Source organism: Mesoplodon densirostris, chromosome 7 (assembly GCF_025265405.1).
Source record: "Mesoplodon densirostris isolate mMesDen1 chromosome 7, mMesDen1 primary haplotype, whole genome shotgun sequence".
Taxonomy (NCBI): domain Eukaryota; kingdom Metazoa; phylum Chordata; class Mammalia; order Artiodactyla; family Ziphiidae; genus Mesoplodon; species Mesoplodon densirostris.
The window spans coordinates 45,720,864-45,742,504 of NC_082667.1; the positions used below are offsets into that span (position 1 = coordinate 45,720,864).

The window sequence follows — 21,641 nt, forward strand, 5'->3', positions numbered from 1 at the left end:
TACATTCTAGCCAGCCAGGTGGTTGAAATCATGGAATCATCCTCAAAGGAAAGAATATATATTGACATCAAATGTCTGTTTCCATCCTAGGCCCAAACCTGCACCAATAACTGCTGAAATACAGAAAAAGATTTTGCATTTGCCAACATCCTGGGACTGGAGAAATGTTCATGGTACCAATTTTGTTACTCCTGTTCGAAACCAAGGTAAAAAAAAAAAAAAGTCCGATTTTTTTTTCCATTAATTCATTCTGAAATATTTATTGAACATTTACTATGTGCCAGGCTCTCAGATTTTGGGGATACAGAGGTGAATAGGTTATGATCCACTTTAGTAAAGAAATGGAAAATATATAACTAATGAATACTCACTTCTTTTTGTGTCCATGACAGGCTTTGGTAGTAGATAATCTCTACAGCAGGGCTCAGCATTTCTTCAGTATCCTTCTCAGTGTGTTCCAGGTAGCTAATGAAATTAGAGTGATACGTAAGCCAAACTCATTTGCCCTCCTAGTCACTTGTGTAGAAACAAAGAATTGCATGCAGCCAAAATTGGTCTTCCTTCTGCAAGTGGTTTGCTGGAATCCTTTTTTTTTTTTAATTGAAGTATAATAGATTTACAATGTTGTATTAGTTTCAGGTGTACAGCAAAGTGATTCAGTTTATATATATATATTCCTTTTCAGATTCTTTTCCATTATAGTTTATTAAAAGACATTGAATATAGTTCCCTGTGCTATACAGTAGGTCCTTGTTGTTTATCTATTTTATATATAGTAGTGTGTATCTGTTAATCCCAAACTCCTAATTTATCCCTCCCCTTTCCCCTTTGGTAACCACAGTTTTTTTTCTATGTCTGTGAGTCTGTTTCTGTTTTGTAAATAAGTTCATTTGTATCATTTTTTAGATTCTACATGTAAGTGATATATGATATTTGTCTTTGATTTACTTTACTTAGTATGATAATCTCTAGGACCATCATGTTGCTGCAAATGGCAATATTTCATTCTTTTTTATGGCTGAGTAATATTCCATTGTGTATATATACCACATCTTCTTTATGCTGGAATCCTTCTTTACTACCTGTCTGCCCACTCTACCCCTTTTTCCTCCCCCATCATTTAGTCTTTAATTACTATAGGAGCCCAGAAAATGTATCCTTAAATTTTTTTCTGGTAAAGTAGATTTTTTGAGCTGTGTAAAGACCTTTCAATTAACTTTACCCCAGGTTGAGACATATAATGGTAAGTATTAACTCAGCTTCCTGAATGGTGGGCTGGAGGCAGAGCCCAGGTTTACCAAAATTATCACTGTAATTGCATTTTATCAGTTAGTTTTGGAAATTGGATACAGGATGAGTAGGTTTAATAACTTTTCCTCTAATAGCACTTGAGAGCAAATTATCTTATCCTAAATTTTAACCAACAATGATTGGAGAATCATTTATATAATACTCAGGTTTATTACTTCTAAGCTCATTTTGAAGATAATTACAGTACACATGACTGCTTTGTTACTATAAAATGGGTGTAGTATTTACTGTCTGGAAACATTCTGATTAGTGTCTCCTGAGAGAGGATTATAAATTTATAACACCCAAAGATAAATTGTTCTTCCCCTTTCTTAAAATTCAATGCTAATCAGCCTCTCCTACTTCTCAACATTCACCACCAACCCTTCAGTTCATCCTCACTGAATTTTTGCAAAGTGTTCTGAATATATGGAACTTTGAGCAGGTCTTACAGCAGCAGTGTTCCTGTCCTTCATCTGACACCAGAGGTCTCATCTCTTTGTCTTTCCTTTGTACCAATTATTCTGGGACTCTTTGGCTCTAGAGAAAGTGTGGGTCCTGAAATCCATCCCTACCTTTTCTGGAGACAGCTTCCTTGGAAAGGAGGGATTGGAAATGAGAGAAATTTGAAGGTAATTGAGAAATGAATGGAAAGTTGATTAAAGGTTTGATATTAAGAGAGGATTAAAATTTATTCTGTAATCAAACAGGTTTCCTATCCTTATTGGAGAGGATGAAGTAAATACTGCATGTCAAGTGTTGGTTATTGAGGGCTTGGCACATGGTTGTTTCCACTGTGTTGCAGTGTTTATAGAGTAATATGTTAGGAATTTTTTTTGGCTGTGTTGGGTCTTTGCTGCTGTGCGTGGACTTTCTTTAGTTGTGACGAGCGGGGGCTCCTCTTCGTTGCAATGTGCAGGCTTTTCATTGCGGTGGCTTGTCTTGTTGTGAAGCACTGGCTCTAGGCACTTCAGTAGTTGCTTCAGTAGTTGCAGCACGTGGGCTTCAGTAGTTGCAGCACGCAGGCTCAGTAGTTGCAGCACGCAGGCCCTAGAGCGTGCGGGCTCAGTAGTTGTGGTACACGGGCTTAGTTGCTCTGCACATGTGGGATCTTCCCGGACCAGGGATTGAACCCGTATCCCCTGCTTCTTAACCACCGTGCCACCAGGGAAGTCCAGGAATTTTTGTTTAATGGCTGAGGATATAAAGACCAATATGACATGGTCCTCATCCTAGAAACTACAGTTTAGCAAGACCTGCAAGCAAAACATTAAAATACAATATGATAACTGCTTTAACAGGGCGTTTTAAAAATTCTTTAGGAAAAGGTTGAAAGAAATATTTAGTTCCACTCACTTCACAAAATATATGATTGACTACTGATGAGATAATAATTCAGGGGAAGGAAATTAGACTCTCTAAAGCTAGATCCTTTGACAATGGTTTTCCTGTGGCTTGGTAAAAGGTATTGTCATCTCTAATATTCCATATTCTTTGAGTGTTATAAATATGGTTTGTAGAGACATGGGCAATTTAAAAACAGAGGGCTTTGACAGATTAATTGCTTTTAAATTGATCCCTCATCTGTAGTATCTTGTTAGGTGTCTGAGAAAATAATGTACTTAGTTGTTCCTCTTTTGATTTCTTTTTGGTTTTCTGTACTTTAGGTTGGGAAAAAATTATTTTCTATTCCTACTAACTGGGCTACTTGGAAATTTCCACTAACTTAAATACACCAGTGTTCTATATAACCTAGAATTCAAATTACCCACAGTTAACGGAATTCACAACTTTTCTCTATTCGGAGAGCAAATCAAGATTAATGAAAAAAAATATGGCACGGGGGGGGGGTGCAAATTCTTACCTTTACACGTGTTAACATCTCCAAGCACTAGCCATGTAGCCAGGATTTACTTTGATGTGTGAGAGGGAAGAGAGCTAGGAAGTTGCAAGAGATGGACTTTCTTTGTTCTTCTCCCAGCTGTGCTGTCTTTATTTATTATTGCATCTTCAAGAGAGAAGGGGAGTGTCTTTCAGGTCACATTAATTAGGAAATGCAGAGGGTTTTCCTAACTTTAAAATCTAGTTCATTTAAGTCTTGTTCTAACTACTGTTTATATTAAAGCTGGAAGGCAGGGGCCTTAAACTGCTCCACCCTATTCCTTTTACACACAAATAAAAAGAAATGCCAGAAAGGTCAAGTGACTTGCCCAGAGTCACACAGCTGAGTGACAGGGTGGGAGGGAAGGGAAAAAAAGAATCCTGGCTCTTTACTCCCATTTCAGTGTTCTCTCCACTGTTAGAAGTTACAGCTGAATATAGTTAAACCATCTGACAATCACGTATCTATTTGAGATTGTGGAAATATGATTACTGTAGAGCTCTGTCTGGATCATCTCCCCTTCTTCTTCTTTATTGCCCTGTAGTCTTCTTAAGAGAAAATGGTCCTTTTATTTATTTTTATTGTTTATTTATTTACTTGTTTGTTTATTGAAGTATAGTTGATTTACAGGACCTAGACTCTGGCCCTGACTTCTGAAGAGGCATTAATTACCTTGGCAGCTGACCTTCTGGGAACATCAAGGGCTTGAGGAAGGTTATCTCCTTTCCTCATTCCTGTGATTTCTCTGCTAGCAGAGCACATTCTGAGCCCTTGAATGTACATGTGGCCTGTCCCTCCCACGATGCTGGCTGGTCAGATGATGAGGGTTTAATAGTTAATACCAAGAGAGATTATTTCTGTGGCTGCCCTGGGCCAAGAATGCTAAATGGCCAAATCGGGGCCATTTCTAGACTCTTGTGATGTTATTTATTAAAAGATCCTGATGTCTCAAGAAAAGAACACTGGCCTTGGCCATTTACTGTCACTCATCTAGTTCTTTGACATTCTGTCATTTGAAAGAGGAGTCCTAAGGATAGTATTATTTGGATGGTTTTGAAAACAAAATATGCAAGTTAATTTCATTCTATCTAGTAACTAGAAGACAGGGAAAGGAAATTTGAAAATTCTTTAAAGTAGATACTGATCTATAAATGGAAAAAGACAGTACTCTGCATTAGGAGACATTTAGATGCTAGCACCTGCCACCCTTTAGTTTTGTGACTTTGGACAGGTCAGTGCTTCTTTTTGAATCTCAGTGTATGTATTATTGAGTAGGTTGTACACTAGATGAATCCCAAGGCCCCTTTCCAAATGTTTCTCTTCTAATCTTCATAATTTAGGTGATCCCTCAGTGGCAAAAGCAGTATGGATAAATCTGAGATGTTTATGGGGAGAATTTTGGGGACCATCAGAATGGTAGAAGTTACAGGGTGATAGGGCTCTAATGGACTAAAAGTAAATATTAACTGTTTCCATTGAAATAACCTTCTCTCCTGGATATAAATATGTATCCACTTATTCATAATTTGACTTTTCTTTCTACAAAGATGCACTGAGTTCCTTCATTGCATCAGGCATCAAGGTGAAGAAAACAGATTTCCTGTAAACACTCAAAGAAATTCACAATTTAGTTTGAGGAAAATGGTATTAAGTAATTCAAGTAGGCTTAAGAATGTTGGAAGCTGAGCATAGAGTATCCTGGCTTTCCTTTGTACTCAGGGAGGGACATGAATGAATGGTTACCTGGAGAAGAGAAAAACAGTGCCCCTCATATTTTTAATGGACAGTGTTCTTCTTAATACTTTTCGGAGGAAGACATTCACTAACTAAATTCAGACTTATTAAAGAGAACAAAGGCAGCATTCCCTTTATGTAGAATGAATGTTTTGAATTGTAATATTGTCTGTTCGTTCATCTTACTTTACGTGCACAAGGGAGTGCTTACCATTCAAGTAATTTGGTAACTAATTAATATTAGTAACTTGAATAACATGTCAACTTCGTTTAATACCAGTGTCTCAGGTTTGGTACAAGCATATCTCCATGTAGAATTTATATCAGTGGCAGAGGTGAAAGAGGCTGTATCATAATGGGGATATTAAGTTATGCTCATTTCTTTCTAGAATTGCAACAAGTGGAAATCCCAGTTTTGTTACATACATTCCATATTTTATTCTGTGTATTTATTTCTTCTACTCACACATATTGAAGAAACAGATAAAAATATTTTTATATAAATTACCTCATAATACAATATTTTTTCTTCTCTTGAAGCAGCAACTATATTCCTAGCATATGCTTCTTAAGTAAATTTATTTTGTCTTGCCAGAGCATTTACATATTAAATAAAGCTGCTTTCTTTTCCCTTCTCCCCTACCTCCATACAGCTACTTTTCAATTTATTTTCCATTTCACTACCTCCAACTGCTTTATATCTTTACTTCCTTATTGGCCACCTTAAATACCATATCCATCATTATAATTACTCTCTTACCTCCTTGGACTTTGTTGTATTTTGCCTCCTTGACCCTGGTTGAATCCAACTCTCTACTATAATACACCCATACCTGAGCCATTATTAGGGTTAATTCCACCCAACAAGGGCTTTAGAAAATGCCTCTCTGGAGATATTTAAAAGCTTAGCTTATATGTATCCCTCCATTATTTTCTCTCAAGTTGATGGCTCAGAATGTTGCAAATGTAAATCATTTCTGCATTATTAAGAATACTGCCAAATGGAGGCAACCTAAGTGTCCATCAACAGATTAATGGATAAAGAAGATGTGGCACATATATACAGTGGAATATTACTCAGCCATAAAAAGAAACGAAATTGAGTTATTTGTAGTGAGGTGGATGGACCTAGAGACTGTCATACAAAGTGAAGTAAGTCAGAAAGAGAAAAATAAATACTGTATGCTAACGCATATATATGGAATATAAAAAAATAGGTTCTGAAGAACCCAGGGGCAGGACAAGAATAAAGATGCAGATGTAGAGAATGGACTTGAGGACACAGGGAGGGGGAAGGGTAAGCTGGGACGAAGTGAGAGAGTGGCATGGACATATATACACTACCAAATGTAAAATAGATAGCCGGTGGGAAGCAGCTGCATAGCACAGGGAGATCAGCTGGGTGCTTTGTGACCACCTAGAGGGGTGGGATAGGGAGGGTGGGAGGGAGACACAAGAGGGAGGAGATACGGGGATATATGTATATGTATAGCTGATTCACTTTGTTATAGAGCAGAAACTAACACACCATTGTAAAGCAATTATATGCCAATAAAGATGTTGAAAAAAAAAAGAATATTGTCAAATGCTTTGCAGAAGTTAGGAGGTTTTTTTCTCCTAAAGTATTTTCAAGAAAAGCCCCGTATAGTAATGTTTGCCTTTTGGTGAAAAAACTAAAATCTTAATGTTTGCCTGTAACCTCAGTAGCATTCTTTGATTGAATCTTCTATATTGTGCTGATCCTTATGAACAAAAACCGCAACACTCAATATAAATATATTAATGTATGTCATGCATTTAAGGTTTCTATGATTCTTTTTGAGTGCATCAAAGGTCTCTTGGGTTATATATCCTTCTTTTCTATCACCAGGGTCTTGTGGAAGCTGCTACTCATTTGCTTCTATAGGGATGATGGAAGCAAGAATCCGTATACTAACCAACAATACCCAGACCCCAATCTTGAGTCCTCAGGAGGCTGTGTCTTGCAGCCAGTATGCTCAAGGTATGTGTTGTATTTCAGGCACTGTTTACCTGTGTGTAGTTTGCCATTGTTGGCAAAGCCGTAAGGATGGGATAGTACAGAGATCATAATGTCTTCTGTCAGAAACCCTGGGTGTGATTCATAGAAAGATAGACAAGATGAAAAGGCAGAAGGCTATGTACCAGATGAAGGAACAAGATAAAACCCCAGAAAAACAACTAAATGAAGTGGAGATAGGCAACCTTCCAGAAAAGGATTCAGAATAATCAGGGTGAAGATGATCCAGGACCTCGGAAAAAGAATAGAGACAAAGATCGAGAAGATGCAAGAAATGTTTAAAAAACACGTAGAAGAATTAAAGAACAAACAAACAGAGATGAACAATACAATAACTGAAATGAAAACTACACTAGAAGGAATCAATAGCAGAATAACTGAGGCAGAAGAGCTGATAAGTGACCTGGAAAACAGAATGGTGGAATTCACTGCTGTGGAACAGAACAAAGAAAAAAGAAAGAAAAGAAATGAAGACAGCCTAAGAGACCGTGGGGACAACATTAAATGCAACAACATTCGCATTACAGGGGTCCCAGAAGAAGAAGAGAGAGAGAAAGGACCTGAGAAAATATTTGAAGAGATTATAGTCGAAAACTTCCCTAACATGGGAAAGGAAACAGCCACCCAAGTCCAGGAAGCACAGAGAGTCCCATACAGGAGAAACCCAAGGAGAAACACACTGAGACCCACAGTAATCAAACTGGCAAAAACTAAACACAAAGAAAAATTATTGAAAGCAGCAAGGGAAAAATGACAAATAACATACAAGGGAACTCCCATAAGGTTAACAGCTGATTTCTCAGCAGAAACTCTACAAGCCAGAAGGGAGTGCCATGATATACTTAAAGTGATGAAAGGGAAGAACCTACAACCAAGATTACTCTACCCGGCAAGGATCTCATTCAGACTCAATGGAGAAATCAAAAGCTTTACAGACAAGAGAAGCTAAGAGAATTCAGCACCACCAAACCAGCTCTACAACAAATGCTAAAGGAACTTCTCTAAGTAGGAAACACAAGCAAAGATAAGGACCTACAAAAACAAACCCAAAACAATTAAGAAAATGGTCATAGGAACATACATACTGATAATTACCTTAAACGTGAATGGATTAAATGCTCCAACCAAAAGACACAGGCTTGCTGAATGGATACAAAAATAAGACCTATATATATGCTGTCTACAAGTGACCCACTTCAGACCTAGGGACACATACAGACTGAAAGTGAGGGGATGGAAAAAGATATTCCATACAAATGGAAATCAAAAGAAAGCTGGAGTAGCAACACTCATATCAGATAAAATAGACTTTAAAATAAAGAATGTTACAAGAGACAAGGAAGGACACTACATAATGATCAAGGGAACAATCCAAGAAGAAGATATAACAATTATAAATATATATGCACCCAAGATAGGAGCACCACAATACATAGGCAACTGCTAACAGCTATAAAAGAGGATATTGACAGTAACACAATAATAGTGGGGGACTTTTAACACCTCACTTACACCAATGGACAGATCATCCAAACAGAAAATTAATAAGGAAACAGAAGCTTTAAATGACACAATAGACCAGATAGATTTAATTGATATTTATAGGACATTCCATCCAAAAATAGCAGATTACACTTTCTTCTCAAGTGCGCATGGAACATTCTCCAGGATAGATCACATCTTGGGTCACAAATCAAGCCTCAGTAAATTTAAGAAAATTGAAATCGTATCATGCATCTTTTCTGATCACAATGCTATGAGATTAGAAATGAATTACAGCAAACACGTGGAGGCTAAACAATACACTACTAAATAACAAAGTGATCACTGAAGAAATCAAAGAGGAAATCAAAACCTACCTAGAGACAAATGACAATGAAGCAACTATCCAAAACCTATGGGATGCAGCAAAAGCAGTTCTAAGAGGGAAGTTTATAGCTATACAAGCCTACCTCAAGAAACAAGAAAAGGGGCTTCCCTGGTGGCGCAGTGGTTGAGAGTCTGCCTGCCGATGCAGGGGACACGGGTTCGTGCCCCAGTCCGGGAAGATCCCACATGCCACGGAGCAGCTGGGCCCGTGGGCCATGGCCGTTGAGCCTGCGTGTCCGGAGCCTGTGCTCCGCCATGGGAGAGGCCACAACAGTGAGAGGCCCACATACCGCAAAAAAAAAAGAAAAGAAAAAAGAAACAAGAAAAATCTCAAATAAACAATCTTACCTTACACCTAAAAGAACTAGAGAAAGAAGAATGAACAAAACCCAAAGTTAGCAGAAGGAAAGAAATCATAGAGATCAGAGCAGAAATAAATGAAATAGAAACAAAGAAAACAATAGCAAAGTTCAATAAAACTAAAAGCTGGTTCTTTGAGAAGATAAACCATATTGATAAACCATTAGCCAGGCTCATCAAGAAAAAGAGGGAGAGGACTCAAATCAATAAAATTAGAAATGAAAAAGGGGAAGTTGCAACAGACACCGCATAAATACAAAGCATCCTAAGAGACTACTACAAGCAACTCTATGCCAAAAAATGGACAACCTGGAAGAAATGGACTAATTCTTAGAAAGGTATAACCTTCCAAGACTGAACCAGGAAGAAATAGAAAATATGAACAGACCAATCACAAGTAATGAAATTGAAACTGTGATTAAAAATCTTCCAACAAACAAAGTCCAGGACCAGATGGCTTCACAGGTGAATTCTATCAAACATTTAGAGAAGAGCAAACACCTATACTTCTCAAACTCTTCCAAAATATTGCAGAGGAAGGAACACTCCCAAACTCATTCTATGAGGCCACCATCACTCTGACACCAGAACCAGACAGATGCTACAACGAAAGAAAATTACAGAGCAATATCACTGATGAATATAGATGCAAAAATCCTCAACAAAATACTAGCAAACAGAATCCAACAACATTAAAAGGATCATAAACTATGATCAACTGGGATTTATCCCAGGGATGCAAGAATTCTTCAGTCTACACAAACCAACCAATGTGATACACTATATTAACAAACTGAAGAATAAAAACCATATGATCATCTCAAAAGATTCAGAAAAAGCTTTTGAAAAAATTCAATACCGATTTATGATCAAAACTCTCCAGAAATTGGGCATAGAGGGAACCTACCTCAACATAATAAAGGCCATATATGACAAACCCACAGCAAACATCATTCTCAATGGTGAAAAACTGAAAGCATTTCCTCTAAGATCAGGAAGAAGACAAGGATGTCCACTCTCACCACTATTATTCAACAAAGTTTTGGAAGTCCTAGCAGATCTGAGAAGGAAAAGAAATAAAAGGAATACAAATCGGGAAAGAAGAAGTAAAACTGTTAGTGTTTGCAGAAGACATGATACTATACATAGAGAATCCTAAAGATGCCACCAGAAAACTACTAGCTTATCAATGAATTTGGTAAAGTTGCAGGATACAAAACTAATGCACAGAAATCTCTTGCATTCCTGTATACTAATGATGAAAAATCTGAAAGAGAAATTAAGGAAACACTCCCATTTACCATTGCAACAAAAAGAGTAAAATACCTAGGAATAAACCTACCTAGGGAGAGAAAAGACCTGTAAGCAGCAAACTATAAGACACTGATGAAAGAAATTAAAGATGATACCAACAGATGGAGAGAGATACCATGTTCTTGTATTGGAAGAATCAATATTGTAAAAATGACTATACTACCCAAAGCAATCTACAGATTCAATGCAATCCCTATCAATTTCCCAATGGCATTTTTCACAGAACTATAACAAAAAACCTTAAATTTGTATGGAGACACAAAAGACCCTGAATACCCAAAGCAGTCTTGAGGGAAAAAAGCAGAGCTGGAGGAATCAGGCTCCCTGACTTCAGACTATACTACAAAGCTACAGTAATCAAGGCAATATGGTACTGCCACAAAAACAGAAATATAGATCAATGGAACAAGATAGAAAGCCCAGAGATAAACCCACGCACTTATGGTCAACTAACCTATGACAAAGGAGGCAAGGATATACAATGGAGAAAATACAGTATCTTCAATAAGTGGTGCTGGGAAAAGTGGACAGCTACATGTAAAAGAATGAAATTAGAACACTCCCTAACACCATACACAAAAATAAACTCAAAATGGATTAGAGACCTAAATGTAAGACTGGACACTATAAAACTCTTAGAGGAAAACATAGGAAGAACACTCTTACATAAATCACAGCAGGATCTGTTTTGATCCACCTCCTAGAGTAATAGAAATAAAAACAAAAATAAACAAATGGGACCTGATGAAACTTAAAAGCTTTTGCACAGCAAAGGAAACCATAAACAAGACGAAAAGATAATCCTCAGAGTGGGAGAAGATATTTGCAAATGAATCAACAGACAAAGGATTAATCTCCAATATATATAAACAGCTCATGCAGCTCAATATTAAAAAACTAAATAACCCAGTCAAAAAATGGGCAGAAGACCTAAATAGACATTTCTCCAAAGAAGGCATACAGATGGCCAAGAGGCACATGAAAAGCTGCTCAATATCACTAATTATTAGAGAAATGCAAATCAAAACTACAGTGAGCTATCACCTCACACCCATTAGAATGGGCATCATCAGAAAATCTACAAACAACAAATGCTGGAGAGGGTGTGGAGAAAAGGGAACCCGCTTGCACTGTTGGTGGGAATGTAAATTGATACAGCCACTATGGAGAACAGTATGGAGGTTCCTTAAAAAAGTAAAATTAGAACTACCATATGATCCAGCAGTCCCACTACTGGGCATATACCCAGAGAAAACCATAATTCAAAAAGATACATGCACCCCAATGTTCTTTGCAGCAGTATTTACAATAGCCAGGTCATGGAAGCAACCAAAATGCCCACTGACACATGAATGGACAAAGAAGATGTGGTACATATATACAATGGAATATTACTCAGACATAAAAAGGAACGAAATTGGGTCATTTGTTGAGACGTGGGTGTATCTAGAGACTATCATACAGAATGAAGTAAATCAGAAAGAGAAAAACAAATATTGTATATTAACGCATATATTTGGAACCTAGAAAAGTGGTATAGATGAATTGGTTTGCAGGGCAGAAATTGAGACACAGATGTAGAGAACAAACGTATGGACACCAAGGGGGGAAAGTGGTGGGGGAGGTGGGGGTGGGGGTGTGATGAATTGGGCAATTGGGATTGGCATGTATACACTGATGTGTATAAAACTGATGACTAATAAGAACCTGCTGTATACAAAAATAAATAAAATTCAAAAATTCAGAAAAAAAAGAACAAACCTGGGTGCAAGTTCTGGTCCTATCACTTATTATCGAGTGGTTTCTCATGGAATTCACTGCACCATCCAGCAAGATGTCAATAATTGCTGTATTTTGAGTAAGCACTGGGTCTTAGGAGCCTCTTACATGCATTATCCAACAGTGCTCAAACCCTGAAAGAGTAGCTGTTATCCTATTTATAGACAAGGAACAGACATGAAGTTGTTCTATAGTATTTTGAAGGCCACTCAGCTTCTAAGCATGAATTTCAGTCCCAAATAAGGTCTAATTCTGAAACCTAATTCTTATTAAAATCATACGAAACTGGTTTCTCTCCAGAAGGATTTAAAAATTGTGTACGTAGGCTTCTAGAACAGGCTATACGTAAAGTGTGTAGAAATCCCGGCTGCCATTGATTCAGGGAGAAACATTCTCATTTTAAAGTTTTCTGCTGTCAACCCCAGGTTTGGCTACTAGAGACTTTCTCAGTTCACCAGTGAAACTGCTGGTGAATGATTGTCAGTGAGCCTTTCCTTCTTTCTGAAATACTTATTAAACTCTGACATTGTGACTTTTGGGCCCTGGGGACTCTGAAGTATCAAGAGAGTCCTTACAGGTTTCCCTGGTGACGCAGTGGTTGGGAGTCTGCCTGCCGATGCAGGGGACACGGGTTCGTGCCCCAGTCCGGGAAGATCCCACATGCCACAGAGTGGCTGGGCCCGTGAGCCATGGCCGCTGAGCCTGCACATCCAGAGCCTGTGCTCCGCAACGGGAGAGCCCACAACAGTGAAAGGCCCACGTACCGCAAAAAAATAAATAAATAAATAAATAAAAGAGAGTCCTTACCCTCATGAAGCTTACAGTTAAGTGAGGAAAATAGAAATTAAATAATTATAAGAACAATGAAGCTCCCCACAGATACACCAGAAATACAGCTACACGTGGAACAACTCCTACAGAACACCTACTGAACGCTGGCAGAAGACCCCAGACCTCCCAAAAGGCAAGAAACTCCCCACATACCTGGGTAGGGCAAAGCAGAGAGATTCCCGCACAGAGGAGCGGTGCCGAGCGGCACTCACCAGCCCGAGAGGCTTGTCTGCTCCCCCGCCGGGGCGGGCGGCGCTGGAGCTGAGGCTCGGGCTTCGGTCAGAGCGCAGGGAGAGGACTGGGGCTGGCGACGAGAACTCAGCCTGAAGGGGGCTGATGTGCCACAGCTAGCCGGGAGGGAGTCCGGGAAAACTCTGGAGCTGCCGAAGAGGCAGGAGACTTTTTCTTCCCTCTTGGTTTCCTGGTGCGCGAGGAGAGGGGATTAAGAGCGCCGCGTAAAGGAGCTCCAGAGACGAGCGCGAGTCGCGGCTGAAAGCGCGGAGCCCAGAGACGGGCGTGGGACGCTGGGGCTGCTGCTGCCGCCGCCAAGAAGCCTGTGTGCGAGCGCAGGTCACTGTCCACACCGCCCTTCCGGGAGCCTGTGCAGCCTGCCACTGCCGGGGTCCCGGGATCCAGGGGCGGCTTCCCTGGGAGAACGCACGGCGCGCCTCGGGCTGGTGCAACGTCACGCCGACCTCTGCCACTGCAGGCTCGCCCCGCACTCCGTGCCCCTCCCTCCCGCCCGGCCTGAGTGAGCCAGAGTCCCCGAAGAGGCTGCTCCTTTAACCCTGTCCTGTCTGAGCGAAGAACAGACGCCCTCCGGTGACCTACACGCAGAGGCGGGGCCAAATCCAAAGCTGAGACCCAGGAGCTGTGAGAACAAAGAAGAGAAAGGGAAACCTCTCCCAGCAGCCTCAGAAGCAGCGGATTAAATCTCCACAATCAACTTCATGTACCCTGCATCTGTGGAATACATGAATAGACAACAAATCATCCCAAATTGAGTAGCCAGGAGTCAGTGCTGTGTCTCTGAGGTGGGAGAGCGAACTTCAGGACACTGGTCCACAAGAGACCTCCCAGCTCCACATAATATCAAACGGCGAAAATCTTCCAGAGATCCCCATCTCAACACCAGCACCCAGCTTCACTCAACGACCAGCAAGCTACAGTGCTGGACACCCTTTGCCAAACAACTAGCAAGACAGGAACACAACGCCACCCATTAGCAGAGAGGCTGCCTCAAATCATAAAAAGTCCGCAAACACCCCAAAACACACCACCAGACGTGGACCTGCCCACCAGAAAGACAAGATCCAGCCTCATCCACCAGAACACAGGCAGTAGTCCCCTCCACCAAGAAGCCTACACAACCCACTACACCAACCTTAGCCACTGGGGACAGACACCAAAAACAACGGGAACTACGAACCTGCAGCCTGCAAAAAGGAGACCCCAAACACAGTAACATAAGCAAAATGAGAAGACAGGAAAACACACAGCAGGAGAAGGAGCAAGATAAAAACCCACCAGACCTAACAAATGAAGAGGTAATAGGCAGTCTATCTGAAAAAGAATTCAGAATAATGATGGTAAAGATGATCCAAAATCTTGGAAATAGAATAGACAAAATGCAAGAAACAGTAAACAAGGACCTAGAAGAACTAAAGACGAATCAAGCATCGATTAAAAACACAATAAATGAAATAAAAAATACTCTAGATGGGATCAATAGCAGAATAACTGAGGCAGAAGAACGGATAAGTGAGGTGGAAGATAAAATAGTGGAAATAACTGCTGCACAGCAAAATAAAGAAAAAAGAATGAAAAGAACAGAGGACAGTCTCAGAGACCTCTGGGACAACATTAAATGCACCAACATTCGAATTATAGGGGTTCCAGAAGAAGAAGAGAAAAAGAAAGGGACTGAGAAAATATTTGAAGAGATTATAGTTGAAAACTTCCCTAATATGGGAAAGGAAATAGTTAATCAAGTCCAGGAGGCACAGAGAGTCCCATACAGAATAAATCCAAGGAGAAATACACCAAGACACATATTAATCAAACTGTCAAAAATTAAACACAAAGAAATCATATTAAAAGCAGCAAGGCAAAAACAACAAATAACACACAAGGGAATCCCCATCAGGATAACAGCTGATCTCTCAGCAGAAACTCTACAAGCCAGAAGGGAGTGGCAGGACATACTTAAAGTGATGAAGGAGAAAAACCTGCAACCAAGATTACTCTACCCAGCAAGGATCTCATTCAGATTTGATGGAGAAATTAAAACCTTTACAGACAAGCAAAAGCTGAGAGAGTTCAGCACCACCAAACCAGCTTTACAACAAATGCTAAAGGAACTTCTCTAGGCAAGAAACACAACAGAAGGAAAAGACCTACAATAACGAACCCAAAACAATTAAGAAAATGGGAAAAGGAACATACATATCAATAATTACCTTAAATGTAAATGGACTAAATGCTCCCACCAAAAGACACAGACTGGCTGAATGGATACAAAAACAAGACCCATATATATGCTGTCTACAAGAGACCCACTTCAGACCTAGAGACACATACAGACTGAAAGTAAGGGGATGGAAAAAGATATTCCATGCAAATGGAAACCAAAAGAAAGCTGGAGTAGCAATTCTCATATCAGACAAAATAGACTCTAAAATAAAGACTACTAAAAGAGACAAAGAAGGACACTACATAATGATCAAGGGATCAATCCAAGAAGAAGATATAACAATTGTAAATATTTATGCAACAAACATAGGAGCACCCCAATACATAAGGGAAATATTAACAGCCATAAAAGGAGAAATCGACAGTAACACAATGATAGTAGGGGACTTTAACACCCCACTTTCACCAATGGACAGGTCATCCAAAATGAAAATAAATAAGGAAACACAAGCTTTAAATGATACATTAAACAAGATGGACTTAATTGATATTTATAGGACATTCCATCCAAAAACAACAGAATACACATTTTTCTCAAGTGCTCATGGAACATTCTCCAGGATAGATCATATCTTGGGTCACAAATCAAGCCTTGGTAAATTTAAGAAAATTGAAATTGTATCAAGTATCTTTTCCGACCACAATGCTATGAGACTAGATATCAATTACAGGAAAAGAGCTGTAAAACATACAAACACATGGAGGCTAAACAATACACTACTTAATAACGAAGTGATCACTGAAGAAATCAAAGAGGAAATTAAAAAATACCTAGAAAAAAATGACAATGGAGACACGACGACCCAAAACCTATGGGATGCAGCAAAAGCAGTTCTAAGAGGGAAGTTTATGGCAATACAATCCCACCTTAAGAAACAGGAAATATCTCGAATAAACAACCTAACCTTGCACCTAAAGCAATTAGAGAAAGAAGAACAAAAACATCCCAAAGTTAGCAGAAGGAAAGAAATCATAAAAATCAGATCAGAAATAAATGAAAAAGAAATGAAGGAAACGATAGCAAAGATCAATAAAACTAAAAGCTGGTTCTTTGAGAAGATAAACAAAATTGATAAACCATTAGCCAGACTCATCAAGAAAAAAAGGGAGAAAACTCAAATCAATAGAATTAGAAATGAAAAAGGAGAAGTAACAACTGACACTGCAGAAATACAAAAGATCATGAGAGATTACTATAAGCAACTCTATGCCAATAAAATGGACAACCTGGAAGAAATGGACAAATTCTTAGAAATGCACAACCTGCCAAGACTGAATCAGGAAGAAATAGAAAATATGAACAGACCAATCACAAGCACTGAAATTGAAACTGTGACTAAAAATCTTCCAACAAACAAAAGCCCAGGACCAGATGGCTTCACAGGCGAATTCTATCAAGCATTTAGAGAAGAGCTAACACCTATCCTTCTCAAACTCTTCCAAAATATAGCAGAGGGAGGAACACTCCCAAACTCATTCTACGAGGCCACCATCACCTTGATACCAAAACCAGACAAGGATGTGACAAAGAAAGAAAACTACAGGCCAATATCACTGATGAACATAGATGCAAAAATCCTCAACAAAATACTAGCAAACAGAATCCAACAGCACATTAAAAGGATCATACACCATGATCAAGTGGGGTTTATTCCAGGAATGCAAGGATTCTTCAATATACGCAAATCAATCAATGTGATACACCATATTAACAAACTGAAGGAGAAAAACCATATGATCATCTCAATAGATGCAGAGAAAGCTTTTGACAAAATTCAACACCCATTTATGATAAAAACCCTGCAGAAAGTAGGCATAGAGGGAACTTTCCTCAACATAATAAAGGCCATATATGACAAACCCACAGCCAGCATCGTTCTCAATGGTGAAAAACTGAAACCATTTCCACTAAGATCAGGAACAAGACAAGGTTGCCCACTCTCACCACTCTTATTCAACATAGTTTTGGAAGTTTTAGCCACAGCAATCAGAGAAGAAAAGGAAATAAAAGGAATCCAAATGGGAAAAGAAGAAGTAAAGCTGTCACTGTTTACAGATGACATGATACTATACATAGAGAATCCTAAAGATGCTACCAGAAAACTACTAGAGCTAATCAATGAATTTGGTAAAGTTGCAGGATACAAAATTAATGCACGGAAATCTCTGACATTCCTATATACTAATGATGAAAAATCTGAAAGTGAAATCAAGGAAATACTCCCATTTACCATTGCAACAAAAAGAATAAAATATCTAGGAATAAACCTACATAAGGAGACAAAAGACCTGTATGCAGAAAATTATAAAACACTGATGAAAGAAATTAAAGATGACACAGATAGATGGAGAGATGTACCATGTTCTTGGATTGGAAGAATCAACATTGTGAAAATGACTCTACTACCCAAAGCAATCTACAGATTCAATGCAATTCCTATCAAACTACCAATGGCATTTTTCACAGAACTAGAACAAAAAATTTCACAATTTGTATGGAAACACAAAAGACCCCGAATAGCCAAAGCAATCTTGAGAACGAAAAACGGAGCTGGAGGAATCAGGCTCCCTGACTTCAGACTATACTACAAAGCTACAGTAATCAAGACAGTATGGTACTGGCACAAAAACAGAAAGATAGATCAATGGAACAGGATAGAAAGCCCAGAGATAAACCCACGCACATATGGTCACCTTATCTTTGATAAAGGAGGCAGGAATGTACAGTGGAGAAAGGACAGTCTCTTCAATAAGTGGTGCTGGGAAAACTGGACAGGGACATGTAAAAGTATGAGATTAGATCACTCCCTAACACCATACACAAAAATTAGCTCAAAATGGATTAAAGACCTAAATGTAAGGCCAGACACTATCAAACTCCTAGAGGAAAACATAGGCAGAACACTCTATGACATAAATCACAGCAAGATCCTTTTTGACCCACCTCCTAGAGAAATGGAAATAAAGACAAAAATAAACACATGGGACCTAATGAAACTTCAAAGCTTTTGCACAGCAAAGGAAACCATAAACAAGACGAAAAGACAACCCTCAGAATGGGAGAAAATATTTGCAAATGAAGCAACTGACAAAGGATTAATCTCCAAAATTTATAAGCAGCTCATGCAGCTCAATAGCAAAAAAACAAACAACCCAATCCAAAAATGGGCAGAAGACCTAAATAGACATTTCTCCACAGAAGATATACAGACAGCCAACAAACACATGAAAGGATGCTCAACATCTTTACTCATTAGAGAAATGCAAATCAAAACTACAATGAGATATCATCTCACACCAGTCAGAATGGCCATCATCAAAAAATCTAGAAACAATAAATGCTGGAGAGGGTGTGGAAAAAAGGGAACACTCTTGCACTGCTGGTGGGAATGTGAATTGGTACAGCCACTATGGAGAACGGTATGGAGGTTCCTTAAAAAACTACAAATAGAACTACCATATGACCCAGCAATCCCACTACTGGGCATATACCCTGAGAAAACCATAATTCAAAAAGAGACATGTACCAAAATGTTCATAGCAGCCCTATTTACAATAGCCCGGAGATGGAAACAACCTAAGTGTCCATCATCGGATGAATGGATAAAGAAGATGTGGCACATATATACAATGGAATATTACTCAGCCATAAAAAGAAATGAAATTGAGCTATTTGTAATGAGGTGGATGGACCTAGAGTCTGTCATACAGAGTGAAGTAAGTCAGAAAGAGAAAGACAAATACTGTATGCTGACACATATATATGGAATTTAAGAAAAAAATGTCATGAAGAACATAGGGGTAAGACAGGAATAAAGACACAGACCTACTAGAGCATGGACTTGAGGATATGGGGAGGGGGAAGGGTAAGCAAAAAAGAAAAAAAGAAAAAAGAAAAAAAAGAAAACAAAAAAAGAACAATGAAGAAAAAGGGTTCTGGATGTGTATGCAGGCATAGCTCATTTTATTGTGCTTCTCAGATACAGCATGGGTTTTGTTTGTTTGTTTGTTTGTTTGTTTTACAAATTGAAGGTTCGTGGCAACCCTGCATCGAGCAAGTCTGTCAGTGCCATTTTTGCAACAGGATTTGCTCACTTCATGTCTCTTTATCACATTTTGGTAATTCTTGAAATATTTCCAACCCTCTGCCAGCAAAAAGATTATAACTCATTGAATGCTCTGGTGATGGTTAGCAGGGTTTTTTTTAGCAATAAAGCATTTTAAAATTAAGGTGTGTGTACTGTTTTTTAGACAAAATGCACACTTAATAGACTACAGTAGACTGTAAACATAACTTTCATATGCACTAGGAAACCAAAACATTTGTGTGACTTTATTGTGATATTTGCTTTATTTTGGTAGTCTGGAACTGAACCTGCAGAGTCTCTGAGATATGCTTGTAATAGGGCCAGGACTGGAGGAAGGATATAGGGACCTAATTTAGACTTTTCTGCAAGAGGTGGTCAGAGAAGACTTCATTGAGGAAGTGTCTGGCTATTTAATAATGACAATAATAGCGAACTTTTATTGCTTTTACATGAAGTAATTTATTTAATCCTACAAGGAAGGTGCTATTGCTATCTATATTTTACAGATAAGTAAACAGAGGTACAGAGAAATTATCAATTCTTAACCCACTTTTGGACTGAGCCTATATAGTCAGGCTTCGGAGCCTCCCACTTAACCACGAAGCTACCTTCCATATCAGGTGCCGAATAAATGTCTGTCAAATAGATGCCTGATGGATGGATGAATGAAGTGGTATTTAAGCTAAGAAACAACTTCTAGGAGTGACATAAAGAATAATTAATGGCATAGAAAAGAAAAAATATGAAATGGGACAGTTTCTTTTGTACCCCTTTCTAATAGAGGGTAATAATAACTCTGTGTGTTCTTCATCCTCAGGCTGTGAAGGTGGCTTCCCATATCTTATCGCGGGAAAGTATGCCCAAGATTTTGGGCTGGTGGAAGAGGCCTGCTTCCCCTACACAGGCACAGATTCTCCATGCAAACTCAAAGAGGACTGCTTCCATTACTACTCCTCTGACTACCACTATGTGGGAGGTTTCTATGGGGGCTGCAATGAAGCCCTGATGAGGCTTGAGCTGGTCCATCATGGGCCCATGGCAGCTGCCTTTGAAGTCTATGATGACTTCTTCCACTACCACAAGGGGATCTACCACCACACTGGTCTGAGAGACCCTTTCAACCCCTTTGAGCTGACCAATCATGCTATCCTGCTGGTGGGCTATGGCACTGACTTGGCCTCTGGACTGGATTACTGGATTGTTAAAAATAGCTGGGGCCCTGGCTGGGGTGAGGATGGTTACTTCCGGATCCGCAGAGGAACCGATGAGTGTTCAATTGAAAGCATAGCACTGGCGGCCACACCAATTCCTAAATTGTAGGGTGTACCTCCCAGCGTTTCATACTGACCACCATCAGTCACGAAAGGAAACTGACTTATTCACAGACTAGAGACTTTTACCATATTGCTACTGCAATGTCAAAAGCTTACAAATAGATTCCTATGAAGATTTGTGCCTTTAAAATTAAAACTGCCCTTGACGGTAATATACTTTCCCATTGAACACCAGCCTGCTTTTCCCTAAGTATTCAGTGAAATGGGGTTTTTACGGATGATGGTGAACTATGAAGTAATGGATTTTGCTAATCATTTGTGATTCAAACAGATGCTGTATTTTTAAAAGTCTATGTGAATGCACAGGCTTACTTTTAACTTGTATAAATCATGAGAAAATATGGCAATGATTATTAAATTTAAAAATTTTTTGTAAATATTCAGGTGATATGTATTTTGAAATTTATGTATGTGCTTAAGAGAATTTTTAATCTTGACTCCTTCAGTTGTATTTACTTCTCTCACTTATGTAAATACTTTAAAAAGGAAAATCAGGGTATTTCAACTAAAAACAACAAAATTATGAACATTTACAATAAGGAGTATACTCAGTTAATGTCTAGTGAACCCTGAAATTATCTCCTGGATATTTGATGAGACAGAGATTATAAAGAAAAGATACAGGAGTCTGGTTATTGGTTGAACCTTCT

The 21,641-nt window shown here is 38.9% G+C and overlaps 1 protein-coding gene across 1 annotated transcript in view; it reads left to right on the forward strand.

Annotated features, from left to right (window-relative positions):
- Nucleotides 1-20,977, forward strand: part of CTSC (cathepsin C) — a 47,328-nt gene extending 26,351 nt beyond the window's left edge. The window contains exons 5-7 of the mRNA XM_060104587.1: nucleotides 91-206; nucleotides 6,777-6,908; nucleotides 20,475-20,977. Of these exons, the coding sequence (XP_059960570.1) occupies nucleotides 91-206; nucleotides 6,777-6,908; nucleotides 20,475-20,977 (751 nt within the window). The remainder of the gene's footprint in view (nucleotides 1-90; nucleotides 207-6,776; nucleotides 6,909-20,474) is intronic.
- Nucleotides 20,978-21,641: the final 664 nt, after the last annotated feature.